The 13,253-nt window shown below is 43.1% G+C and overlaps 1 protein-coding gene across 1 annotated transcript; it reads left to right on the forward strand.

The window, feature by feature from the left end:
* The first annotated feature begins 771 nt into the window (after positions 1-771).
* On the forward strand, positions 772-12,714 carry fhdc1 (FH2 domain containing 1). The gene is made up of 11 exons (XM_028407110.1): positions 772-1,402; positions 2,604-2,665; positions 4,713-4,815; positions 4,954-5,039; positions 5,611-5,711; positions 6,692-6,762; positions 7,245-7,352; positions 7,880-7,950; positions 9,062-9,179; positions 9,333-9,497; positions 10,255-12,714. Exons 1-11 carry the CDS (start codon positions 914-916, stop codon positions 12,424-12,426), a joined length of 3,546 nt encoding a protein of 1,181 aa, XP_028262911.1. The 5' UTR covers positions 772-913; the 3' UTR covers positions 12,427-12,714.
* The last annotated feature ends 539 nt before the right edge of the window (positions 12,715-13,253 follow it).

The raw sequence follows: 13,253 nt of genomic DNA on the forward strand, positions 1-13,253 counted from the left end.
TAAACAACAAACAAAAATTGTATTAAAGTCTTTGTTTAGGTGGTATATAAAAAGTGCTGTGTCAGAGGTGTGAGCTCTTCGCTTAGTGATCTGATGTAATGTTTCTGTCCATAATGTTATTGTTTTGTGTCAGGCTCTTCACTATGACAACAGATGATGCTGAATACATTAGAGTGTGATGGCTGTTTTCCAGAGTGTGTTTGTTTGATATTAATCAGGCTGGATTTAATTACACAGAAGAAGAATTATTTTAGAAACCTATTAATTATTTGTCATATTTACTTATTATCTTCATTTGGGTCTGTTTTACACTTTTTGCTTTAATCTGCAGTTCAGAATCTACATGAGAACTCTTTAAAAATGATACCAAACTCTGTAACAGAAGCTAAGCTGAGTGTCTCTGACCATTATACACCCCACAGCCTGACTTCAAAGGCCTTCAACAACAGAAACAAATAGGATCTGCCATTTCCCTCATTGTGAGCCCCTTTGACTTAGTACCCCTTCTCTTTTGATCTGTGGCACCCCTTAATTTTCCCTAATTCCAGATTGTCCATGACAACATGCATGACTACTCCCACATAATCCTGTCCTATGTTGTTTTTGTTGCAGCTCCATGGCCGCCGTTGCCGCCCTCTTCCCCACGGAGGTCACCTTCAAAGGCTCTGCTCAGCACGATGGATGACCAGCTGAGTGATGGAGATGGACAGAATCAAAGGACACGCTACCTTCATTGTGACTAGATGAAGGGACACCTAGCTTCCTCCTGCAGTGAGGGGACACTGCGCCGGTTTTGATGTTCTTTACAGTCAACTGATGCACAGCAGATTAGTTGTCTAGTTAGCATCAGATCAGATATATGTTCAGTGTGTGTTCCAGCATAGAGCTCATATGCTGACTGTTTACCTTTGTGATGCTTGTTATGAGTTGTCCATCCACGACCCATGAGCCAGAGAGCTGCAGCAGTGAGGGGAGCAGCTGCACCACGTCCTCCGTCACTACCTCGGACCCATCCTCTATGTCTGGTCATACTCACGGCCCCCCTGACTCCACCAAACATGAAGCTCCACCCCCTCCTCCACTCCCACCCCCACCTCCAGGGGCACCCCCACCCCTCCCGCCCTCAGCAACAACCATGTCCACCAACCACAACATCAGGAAGAAGCGCCGTGTGCGCAGCTTCTTCTGGAAGCCGATTCCAGAGGAGAAGGTGCGCGGGAAGCCAAACATCTGGACGATGGCGGTGAGGCAGCAGCAGTATCAGATCGACGTTCGCTCTGTGGAGGAGCTGTTTGGGCAACAGGAGGATGCAGGGACCGGCCTGCGTGCGTCAGCGCCTCCAACTGGAACCTCTGTTCGTGTGTCCCGATCCCGCTCCTTTAAGGAGACCAGCAAGGATGAGGTGAGTGAGGCAAAAAAAAAAAAAACAAAAGGAAATTTTTTTTATTGAGTTTTTGTTTGTTTTTTTTGTATTAGTTATTAATGGAAACATGAAGGCATTTATACTGTCAGCTTCTCAACATCCAATGCTATTGTGTTTGCAAACATGCAAGACTTGCTGGTTACTACAGTTCACAAATGCACCACTGATGGGATTAGAAAGTCCCAGATTCATAAATACAAAGGCACAGTACACAAGGCACAGCCTGGCTCCTGCTGTATCAATATATCCCTACAGGGGCATGTTAGATAATGGTGCTAAGTTACAGCTTTTATTTGTGAAAAAAATGATTTGTGTTCATAAACAGCACAAAAGCATGCCTGCGTCATTGGCACTCCTGGAAAGTAACATGTGAACTGTAAAGTGATATCTGCGTGAGGCGACTCATGTCATTGAATAACAGAACAGACTGCCGTTGGTCAAAACCTGAGCAGTTTGCATAGAAGACTTGTTATTAAATGCTCCTGTGGGAGATTTCGATCAAGTCAGCAAAGTCTGCATGTAGTTTTAATGCTGCCTGTAATGTATGTTATTATAGAACACATTGTCCCATAACTGAAGAGGTATGCACTGGTTTTTAAGTTAAACCAAGGTGATTATTTTTTTATTGATAACTGGGTCAATGAGTCAACAAAATATCACAACACACGTTAGAGCTCAATGTGACATCCTCCATTTGTAGAATGTGATCCAGCCAGAACAGCAAATAACTTAATTTACATGCATGCTGACATTTGGAACAAGTTTTCACCATTGTTGTGCAGAAAAATATTCAGTATATGTGGACTCTAACTTATTTTACATGTTTTTACTTATTATTTCTTTGCCTCGTCTGTGGTTGCTGTCCTTAGTTCAAACCACACAGGTGTCTGATTGCCAGTTTAATGCTGTAATTAGGCTTTGTGACAGAACCTGTAGACCCTGTAAAAAATGTACACCCTGTACAATCACCTGTTTAAAGAGGGCCATGCAGCCCTTTGTTAATGAAGCAGGTGTGAACCACACATGTGGCTCAGGGGAAGTCCACTCCCCTGGTGGTGTGTGTTTTTTTTTGCGTCTGTGTGTGTGTGCACGTGCATCTGTGGTGATTGTTGCTACTATTACATAAGGGCATAAACATGAGTTTTACTGTGTGCGTTTTACATTTTTTTTTCTTTTACAGATCAGCATCCTTGACTCAAAGAGGGGAATGAATGTGGGAATTTTTCTCAAGCAGTTTAAGAAGTAAGTCTTCCACCTCTTACCTGCAGGAAAAACAACCTACATGCATCCTAGTAGAGCAAAAACACAAACAAACTAACAAATGCACAACTTCTAATAACCTCAGCAGGTTGCTGGTCCACCATCAGAACATCTTCAGTACCTCTTTCTATAGACCTTAAAAGTCCTTGTCACCCAGTCCTTCATCTGGTTTTTGATAAATCAGTGGCCTGAGACAGAGGTAGATGAGTTACACAACTTTTGGTACACGTACAGTTTAACTCCTAGATAATGCAGTCAGTAACAGAATCAGTCATACATATATATGGCACTGATTTATGTTTTGATTGACATCATCCTGTGATGCTTCACCTGGATTGACTGGATACAGTGTGCTTGTGATATTTCTGTGGGAGAAATGTAATAAAACTCACTGTTCATGTTAATGTCGTAAACCCTGAAATGTGTGGGCATGTGTAAGGAGTAACTGCGCAGAGAGTCTTCTCAGAGGGAGGAGGCTGAATGACTGCACATGTACTGAAACATCTAACCACAGCAGCATCAGCGGGGCAGTGACATATCTAACCAAATCCTTCTGAAACTAATGACCTGAGGCAGAAAATTACCCGGAGCTTGTTTTTTTCATTGCTTTCACTGCTGCAGTGTTTTGTGCCACCTGAGAGATGTGTTTCAGTTTCACTTTGTGTTTTTGTGCCCAACTGAGGAAAAACCTGTTAAAAGCATTAAAACTTTGGGGGATTAGGGTCAAAATCTGTGTCACCTTTTCTAATAGGCTTTCTTAGTGCTCCATTGTTTAGAATAATGAGTTCAGGAAATCTCATGGTGTGTGTTTGCCCAGGCTCAGCACTGTGTTGCACAAGTTGTCTGGAGCAGAGCGAAAAAAAAGTTTGTTTGTTTCCATGATGGTATATTTGCATTGCTCCCCACTGTATTTTAATGACATTTGACTGTGAGCCATACTGTGCAGACAGAGTATGAGCACTGACCTCATTCGGTCTAATAAATCATCTGTATTATCAGTGCGGGTTAGATCAGAGGTTTATAGAGGGTGAGGCAGGCTTCCCCCCGGGGAAGATATTGCATTATTTATTCATTATCCAGAGGAGAACCCCTAGAAAAGCATAAATGTATGTAATTTGGGTTAAAAATACACTTTTTAAAAAATGTTTTTCCCACTTACAACTTTTAAACTAAGGTGGGTTGGAGGCTGGTAACCAACTTTTATCTGAGGGAGTCTCAGAAAACCACATATTCAGATGATTTCTGTCCATTTTTCTGATGTTATTATGATCAAAATAAGTATCATAAACCTTTTTTAAAACAGAACAGCTGCAAAGTAGTCGCTGCACATAGGTTTGTTTTACCACCCTGAACTTACTGAAGTCAGGCTGATTATATGCATACTGTCCCAGTTACTATACTGCATTGTAACGAGTCAGTTTGCTGGATATTAGTCATGAAGGGTGTCTAATAGTTTTCTTTCATAACAGTGATGTAGGTGTTTGTTTTGTTGCAGCTGTGCTGACCTTGTAATGTCATGGAATGATATTAGCAACAAGACATGTACGAGAATACATTTTTCATTCATGCCATATATTTTCTATTGGAGTGCAGTAATGCTCAGTAATTTTGACTTTATATATATTTGAATATATTCATGGTGGGCAGCAGTGGCGCAGCGGTATAGCAGGGTTTTTCCGTAACCGGAAGGTTGGTGGTTCGATCCCAACTCCTCCCTAGTCACTGGTGTGTGTCCTTGGGCAAGACACTTTACCTGCATAGCCTCCAGTGTACTCACTGGTGTATGGTGCTCTTTGCTGGGCTGCCTTGAGCAATTTCCCCATGTGGGACTAATAAAGGTTTCAATTATTATTATTATTATTATTAATTCACTCACAACATCAATATAAAAAACGGCCGCTTTAAAGGATGAACTGGAGAGAATGACTCTGAGCCAGATGGGGACACCATACTCTCTCTCACGAACAGCTGGATTTGGTGCCTTTGTAAGTTTGGGGGTTAAAAGAGAACACCTGTGTCTGTCTTTCAGGTCTAACCACTCCATTGTTGAAGACATACGGCAAGGAGAGGGAAAGATTTACGGAGCAGAGCTGCTTAAAGACCTGTTGAAGCTCCTGCCTGATGCAGAGGAGGTTTGTGTTTGTGTGCTTTTATATAAGCATGAATAGCGCTTTGAATTTAAGAGCAAATCTGACTATGAAAGACAGTTTACTTGGAGTGACGACAATAGATCCTGCTGAGCTTCCTGCTCCTCTTTGTTTTGTCTGCAGGTCAAGAAACTGCAGGCGTTTAAAGGAGACGCAGACAAGCTGACACTGGTTGACTCCTTTATGTTCCTCTTGATCCAGGTGCCACGGTGAGTTGACTTCAATGGTGATGTATACTAATTGCATCAAAGGGGGATGTGACGTTAATAGTTTGCTATTTGCTGTAATGGGTTTCATAATTTTGTGAACACTGTTCAGTACTTTCCTGGCATGTGTACTGATTGATCCAGATGAAGTGTTGCATTGATAGAATTACTATTGGGGAAAGTTGTGGAAAATTTCTGCCAGCTTGAGAAAAATGTTCATCGTGCCAGATTTTCTTTTTTTTTTGGATGTCAAAGTGGCCCATCTGCAAGTTTAAAGGCTCTGACATATTACTTCCACTTCATTCCACTAAAAGCCTTCCTGGAAAGAACCAATCAACTTTTCTTTTAACAGCAGACAGGGAGATTGCACATTAAAACTGTATCAGAGTGATTGGTGGGTGATAATGAAGATGTGACTGGACCAAGTCAGTTAATTGCAGTACTTGTCATATCATTTATACACAGCCACTATTCGGTGTGTTTGGTTAATCTAACCAAGCCTCATATTCCCCTGCTGATAATCATGAGCATGTTAAATAACAGCGATGGACCCTCTCTGCTTCGTCTCTGACAGGTTTGAGGTTCGGATTGAGGCCATGGTTCTCCGTGAAGAGTTCTTCCCTTGCTGCGCTTTGATGGGCCATGAGATCGATGTTGTCCGCATTGCCACCAAAGGTAATAACATACAGGCTAAGCGCACACACACATACACACATACACACATGCTCAGACAGGTGACCCAGATATTTGAGCTGTTAGCGGTGATGAATGTGTCACCTGAGATACAGTGATGCAGGGACAGAGAGGAAAGACAAGGCTGTGTCATGCTTGTAATGAACAACATATTTTACTGTAAACTAAGACACATTTGCAAGTTTTACTGTGGATTTTACTTAACTTTTTTTGTCTTATCCAGTCACAATGTTTCAATTTGTCTAAAAACTGTTGAAGTATAGCTTTGTCATGTCGGCCTTTACAGAATCTCTACAGAATCAAAGGAGAAATGTAGCAAGGTGACGGCCATGCTGCTGTTAATACCTACACACACATTGTGCTGTCTGGTGAAATAAACTGTATGTGACAACTGACGTAGCTCATGGAGCAGGTTCACACAAAACCTAATGTCTTACTGCAACTTTCTTGACTTTGAAATTCAAATTTTGAATTTACAGATGTGTGTGTAATTCATGGTAATCAATGTTGTCTCTCACCATTTAAAAGGCAGGTGTTTCCTGCCAGAATACTATTAAAATAATCAGACTCAAACACAGAATGCATACATATGTGTCTAACTGAAAGCCATGTTGCCATTCAGCTGAGTCACTTTGTTTTTTTTGCTTCTTTGCACTTATTGAATTTTTTTTCTAAACCCTCTTCTACTGTACTGTGACCTTCTTACTGCAGTGCAGGTCAGTCTGTTTAACACTGCATGAGAAAACCAAGTTTGCTTTTTATGAAACTTTACTGAATGTACTTCTAGTGCTACAAGAACGCAGGGTCAGGACGAAGAGAAGGAAATCCTGTTAACTGATGCCTCTGGATTGGACACGTTATTACAGCTGATAGATTTCCTGTGAAAATGAAATAGTGTGTAATGAGCAGCTCTGATCTGCTCTGCAGTCTCTTACTGAGTTTATATTGATCTCTTCCTATAGAGCTGATGGACTGTGAGGAGCTTCACGCCATCCTGCATTTAGTGCTGCAGGCTGGAAACATCATGAATGCTGTAAGTCATGTTCACATGTCTGATGTTACTTAATATACAGGTTTGCCAGCTGCTTGTTGTCTGCATGTCATTGAGGTTTGAAAAGACTTAACTTCGCTAACTTTAAATGATCAAATATTTATCAAATAAATGAAGTGTTTTGTCTATTTGTAGGAAGTGAATGGCTTTCTTAAAAAAATATCTCCATTACCCTATAAAAACATTTCCTTATTTGCAAATAAAACGTACCCATGCAGTCGTACAGAGTAAATACATCTCTAAAAATATATCACACATGTGCTTTTAAGGCAAATTAATTTCCTCCAACAACTCAGCACTGTATTATGAAAGGCAAGTTAGCTTAGCCTAGCATACCGACTGAAACAACCAACAAAAAACGAAAATGTCCACCACTGAAGAGTGTAAGAATGTATCATCTGCCTCATCTTGTAGCTTCTTGCTGTGTTTCTGTGAGATTCATGTTTTGCCCACTCTGTCCTCAGGGTGGCTATGCGGGAAACGCTGTGGGATTCAAGCTGTCGTCCCTCCTCTCCCTGGCTGACACTAAGGCCAACAAGCCAGGCATGAACCTGCTGCATTTTGTGGCCATGGTTAGTGAAGCTGCAATGTCATTCACACAATACCATTAAGTGCTCTGTCTGATGTAATACAATACAACACAGCTTCAGAGATGACAAAGCAGCTACAAGAACACTTACACATTGAGGCTGAAAGCTTCATGGAGTGATTGGGTTGCATCAAGTCAGGCCTCCACTCTATCATCTCAACATGAAAAATACAACTGATGCTTGAATTAAAGTAAAATACAGTGGCTGAGGTAATTTACTGTACAGCATTTAGGAATATCTTTGGACCACCACCAGTATTACTGTATTAAGTACATGAATTGATGTTTTATAGGTCCTTCATTACTGTGCCATTCACATTACAGGAGTGGCAGGTGGACAGCAGATGGTGACAGGAAACAGAAAAGAGCAGCCAAGAAAGGCTGGCCAAGCAGTTACATAACCAAACACAGATTAGTCCTTCAACACAGGAATCACTGTATACTACTTCACCTTGTACAACATCCACTGCACATTTAGCTGTAACTTGTGTAATGTGATTGTCTGTGCAGGAGGCAAAGAAGAAAGACGAGAAGCTCCTCAAGTTTCCAGAGAAAATCCAGAATGTCCAGAGTGCAGCCAGGTAAGCTGTTATATTTTCTAGACTATAAAATCCCTGATAGTAAGGGATACAAGACATTCACACTGTCAGGATGAATGATACACTTTGTAGTTCAGAATGCCACACATCATTTAAACTTTTTATTTATTTTAAATGAGCAAAAAAGCTTAAAAATCCTCACTGTGCACTGCGCACCTAGAAACACACAGACTGTAAATAAAAATGAGTGAGTCATGACTAATAGGTTTACTAAAGAGCTGTTTGTAGGGCTGGTGTAGAGGCTGTAACCCTCAACATCAGGGCAGTAGATGCCTGACACTCAGCTGATGCTAAGACCAAAGAGGATAAACTGAGACAAGTCAGTTACAACAGCCATCACCCTGCCACTCAAAGCAGCCACATCCTAAATTATATACATTTAGGCCTTAATATAACTGAAGGGTTGAGTCACACACAAATGAACCCCCTCAGTAGAAGCCATACTGGACTTCGACCATATAAAACCAACCCTCTATGTCAGACTAATTCTTTTTAATTACTAAGCTAGATGTATCAGTATCTTTTTTTCTGTTTGAAGTCTAGACTATTCTCTTTTAATGGCCACAAAGCAGAAACATAATTATATTGTTATAATTATAATACCTCAGAAAAAGGAGCAAAAAATGTCTAAAACAACCAGAGACTCCTGATTTACTGGATGAGATTACGATGACACAGTGAAATAAAGGGGTGCCCGCTCTGTTTGTTCTGGTGTGAGTGTGCAGGTGTTATGCCCAGCCTCATTACCCCAGCTGACATCCAGCTTAAGTGCAGTACTTTGAGAGGCATGGTTACAGCACAGTCTTACTCTGTCAGCCTGTCAGGCTCTGTCAGCTTCACAAGGTCATCTGTGTGTGTGGTGTCAGCAAAGCTCCTGCGCCACAGAGACAAAATCACTCCTCCTGGAATCCTTCAGGATGCAGTATGTTAAAAAAACATTCCTTAAAGCAGTCCTGCCTCCATTTCTGAGAGTCTCATAGTGTACGCAGCAAAATGTCACCTTGATAAGTGGTGTTGCGAGGACAGCCTGTAGTCAGCAGTGTTGTTCATTTGTATGTTAAATAGACTCTAATCATATTTTTTTTTCATGTAGAATTTCAGTAGAAAACATTGAGGTGGAGTTTTCCTCCCTGTACGTCCGGATCAAATCCCTGCAGGAGAAGGTTCAAGGAGACCAGGAGCTGCTGCAGCAGCTGGAGCCCTTTCTGCAGGTGAAGCTGCAGTGATGTAATACATTTTACACATGTACAGAAGGTTGGATCCAGGCAACTGCACATCTCAAGAGCTGCTGAGTCAAGTGTTATAGATAATGACATCCATAAAAGTGGTTATACATAAAAAAATATGTGTGCTTGATGTTTTAGAATTCAGAACGGACTCTTCAGGACTTAAAGAGGCGCAGATTGGATCTACGTAAAGAGGGCAGCACTCTCATCGATTTCTTCTGTGAAGACAAGGACACCTTCAAGCTGGATGAGTGCTTCCGGATCTTTCAAGACTTCTGCATCAAGTTCAAGAAGGCTGTTAAGGTCAGTCGGACTAAAAAGGATGTTATGTTTTATGGTACTCACCCAAAATGCAAAATTTACAAACAGAAACGTTTTAAAGTAGACGATAACGATAGCAAAGAACATTAAAGTCATTTCCAGATTGTTCACTGTGAACATGTTTTGTTTGTTTACAGTTGTCCTGTCTTTAAAATATACTACACCTTTCAGGACCTACACATAGAAATGGAGACATTGAAACAATCTGCCATCTGAGTAGACAGATGGAATTATCACTGTCCAGCCAGCAGTGTCAAAAAAGGTCCAAAGTTGTAGCTTCACATTCACAGGAAGTAGGAAATGTGTGTAAACAAAGTATTTTATTCAGGTGAAAGGATTGTGTTATGTGGTGGGAAAATAATGAATCATATCATTTGTCCTTGTATACTGCCTTGTTAGAGCTAATCTGACTACACATGTGTATGTGAAAGATAGAAAAGAACTGCACCTGCATTACACTCATAGAGGGGTATTGTTTGCAGCTACAATGTCTCACATTATGCCTGGTGGAAGTTGAAGGAGTTGAAGGACACTTTTAAGATATAAAACATGTAACCGCGTCCTGCTCGGTGGAGAACCACTGAGAGCTGTGTTAAACCTGGTTATGTGCGACAGTTCTAAGGTGTCTGCGTAAATTAAAACATTAAGAAAATAACTGGTAAACAGCAATGAGTACATTTTAAAAAGATGTGACCTTTGTCCTTTGTGTTCACTCTCTCCCCGTTCCTGTTTCTCTCAGGACAACATGGACCGTGAGTTGAAGGAAGCAGCCAGGCAGCGTCGTCTGAAGGAACTGGAGGAAAAGCGATTTGCCTGGTCGGGTGCAGATCAGAGCGGTGGATTCGGTCGCAGCAGCAGCGAGAACGACGTGGAGATGCTCACCAAGGAAGGCCTTCTGGACTTCCTCCAGCAGAGGTCTCAAAGTCCCAACAGCCCACTGGGACGTTCAGCAAGCGCCCGCCGCCACCGTCACACCATGACCTCCATAGCAGACCGTGAACTCCAAGGATACCTTGAGCTATTCGGAGGCACCGGGAATCCCACTGACTATTCCAAGTTTAACAGCCTACCTCGGTCGGGCCGCCCTCTCCAGCGGAGGACAACTCCCTGGATTTTAGGCCAGAATGACAACCGCGAACTGGGCTGTGACAGACAAGTGATGTCTCCTCGCGCAGAAACTGAGCCCATCAGCCCACTGGCCAGGTTTTCCTCCTCTGGGCTGAATGATAATGAGGACCCTTATAACAACAATATTTACTCATCTGTGTCAGAGAGCAGTGTTTTGCCTCATTCCTTTTGTGTCTTTCAGAAGCCCACCCATCTTCCCAACCCAACAATTACCGGCCACATGAATGTCAATGTGAAGAAGCATACGTTAGTTCCAGGTCCTCAAGCTTTTGACCTGCCAAGTCCAAACAATAACAGTAATCATATGCACTTTGTCAACCAGGGCGATGCTACGCTGACAGATCTGGAAAATGAGAGACTGTCACCCTCCACAAATGTAGAAAACCTCAAACATGATAAAGATTTAGAAAAGGGGGCAGATCCCAAGGCAGCACAGGAATGTAAAATAGATCCTCCCACACAGGCTGGAGTCTCTGCTGAGGGAGAGAAAGAAGAGGAGGACTCATCAACAACCTGTGATACTCCTCTTCCACTAGATACCCCTGTGTCCAATAAGAAGCCAGTGTTTTACATACTAGACTGCACAGAAACAGACTGCTCCGTCACTTTAGACTACTCTGAGGTTGAAAGCTCCTCTCTAACAAAAGAAGGACTGTCCAAAGTGACTGACAGCAGCAAAGATCAGGAGAGCCGACAGGATCCCAGCTCTCTGTCCTCTAATTTGGAGTCCATGTCTCCCAATGACCAGTCTCTTTCAACCAATGAGCTCTCAGCACCAAAATCTGTGGATGCAGCATCTGCGACTCCATCTGCTACCACAGAAGAGTGGGACACGGAGAGCTGTGACACCGCTGAAGGAAAACAGGGCATGGATAAAGACGCACCGAGAAATAGCAGAAAACCAGTCAACGCTAAGAGCAAAGGTAACAAAGCAACCAAGTGCAGCGGAGGTCGTGGTGTGAGGATGCTGACCAGCAACGAGAGCCAGGGTCTGCGGAAAGTTGTGCCTATTAGCAAACCTACTCGGACAGGCAGCGGCAAGCAGAGAGCAGAGAGACCATCAGCGCATGAAGGTGAAGAGACACACCGTCCTCTCCGTGACCAGAGCACCCCGGCAAGAGGAAGGACAGAGAAGACAGCAAGGCCTCCTCGACACTCCAGTTTGCCTCCAGATGAGTCAAAAGCCCAGAGGGGAGGTGGCCTCGCAGGCAGTATATCTAGATGGGCCCGTGACTCCATGCCCAGGAAGGCTTCCATCCACAAGCCCAGCGCCAAACCTCTGAGGAACATCCCCAAGCCTGCTCCTGAGGAGAAGATGTGCCGCTCCACCATGAGGGCCCTCGCCCTGACCCAAACTCAGACCCAGGGAGCAGCGTCCTCTGAGAACGGCAGCTCGCACACATGCAGCGTGAAAACCACCTCTGAGCTTCCAAGCTTTGCCCGCAGCACTGTAGCTTCGACTTCCAGGATCAAGAAGGAGCTGGGGCCCCCATCTGTCCCATCCACACCGTCTCGCAGCCCCTCTCTCCTGAGTCGACAAACCTCCGCAAAGCAGAATCGAATATCGCCTGCAGTTAACACCAGTGATGAGCGGCCGCAAGGGACGAACCTGCGACGGGTGCAGAGTGTGAAAGCAACCAGTCGCAGTGCATACCGAAGTCAGACCCCGCCGCCTCCTGCTGCACTTGACGACCTCCGTAAGGCTAGCAGCTTTTCTGAGAAGCCTGTGCAGCCCAGAGACATAGTGACACTCAGCAGGAGCACGAAGCCAAGCTGGAAGTAAAACTAAACCTAACTGACAGAAAACCTCCCCCAGGGTTTAGTGTAAATCTCTCCTCTTGCCCATAAACAGTGTAGTTATCCTCTCATATCATGCAAAGTAGAAGAATCTGAAAACAAATGAAGCTCACTGTGTAAGTTCCTCCAGTAGCTGACTCTGATTCAGGTTTATGAATTGCAAAGAGCAAGATGCAATGAACTTTCCACGTTTCATCCTGTTTGTCCTTTTGTTCTTAAAGTGGGAAACTGACAAACGGCAAACTGGTGTTTTTACACCAGAAGCCTTTTTGCCTGCTTAGCTGCCTGTGTAGCTGCTGTATGTGTCTGTGATGATGTTGATGTCAAACACTGACTTTGTGATGCTGCTAATTAGCTCTGACAATTTGAGACTGAGTTCCAGTGTCTGTTTCATTCAGGGTCACCTTACCTTGCTGCTGTTTCAGTGTCTTTTCGTTTTGCTGCCTTCTCCTGTAGACTACTGTTACTATTGTTTGCCTTGTGGTTGTTTTGCTCGATACCTCAGAGAGTTCGCAGTGGCCTTGTATCAGCAGAAAGACTAGAGTTCTTCATTTGGTTCTGCATGATGGAGACAAAATCTGATCCGTTTTAAAATAACTGTAATGTCACTTTTTACAAATTCCTGCTATAGTAATGTTACTACAATGTATAAAGCCACAGATATTACACCTGTGCATACAAACTGTGGTACATCTCGTACCTTGTTTATGTGTCAGTAGTTTGTAAATGTGTTAGAACTCCTCCATACTATCATGGAGCAGACGTGCACGTAGGACGTGTTTCCTGTTTAGGCTAATACATGATAAAACACAG

The sequence above is a fragment of the Parambassis ranga genome, chromosome 1, assembly GCF_900634625.1.
Source record: "Parambassis ranga chromosome 1, fParRan2.1, whole genome shotgun sequence".
Classification (NCBI taxonomy): domain Eukaryota; kingdom Metazoa; phylum Chordata; class Actinopteri; family Ambassidae; genus Parambassis; species Parambassis ranga.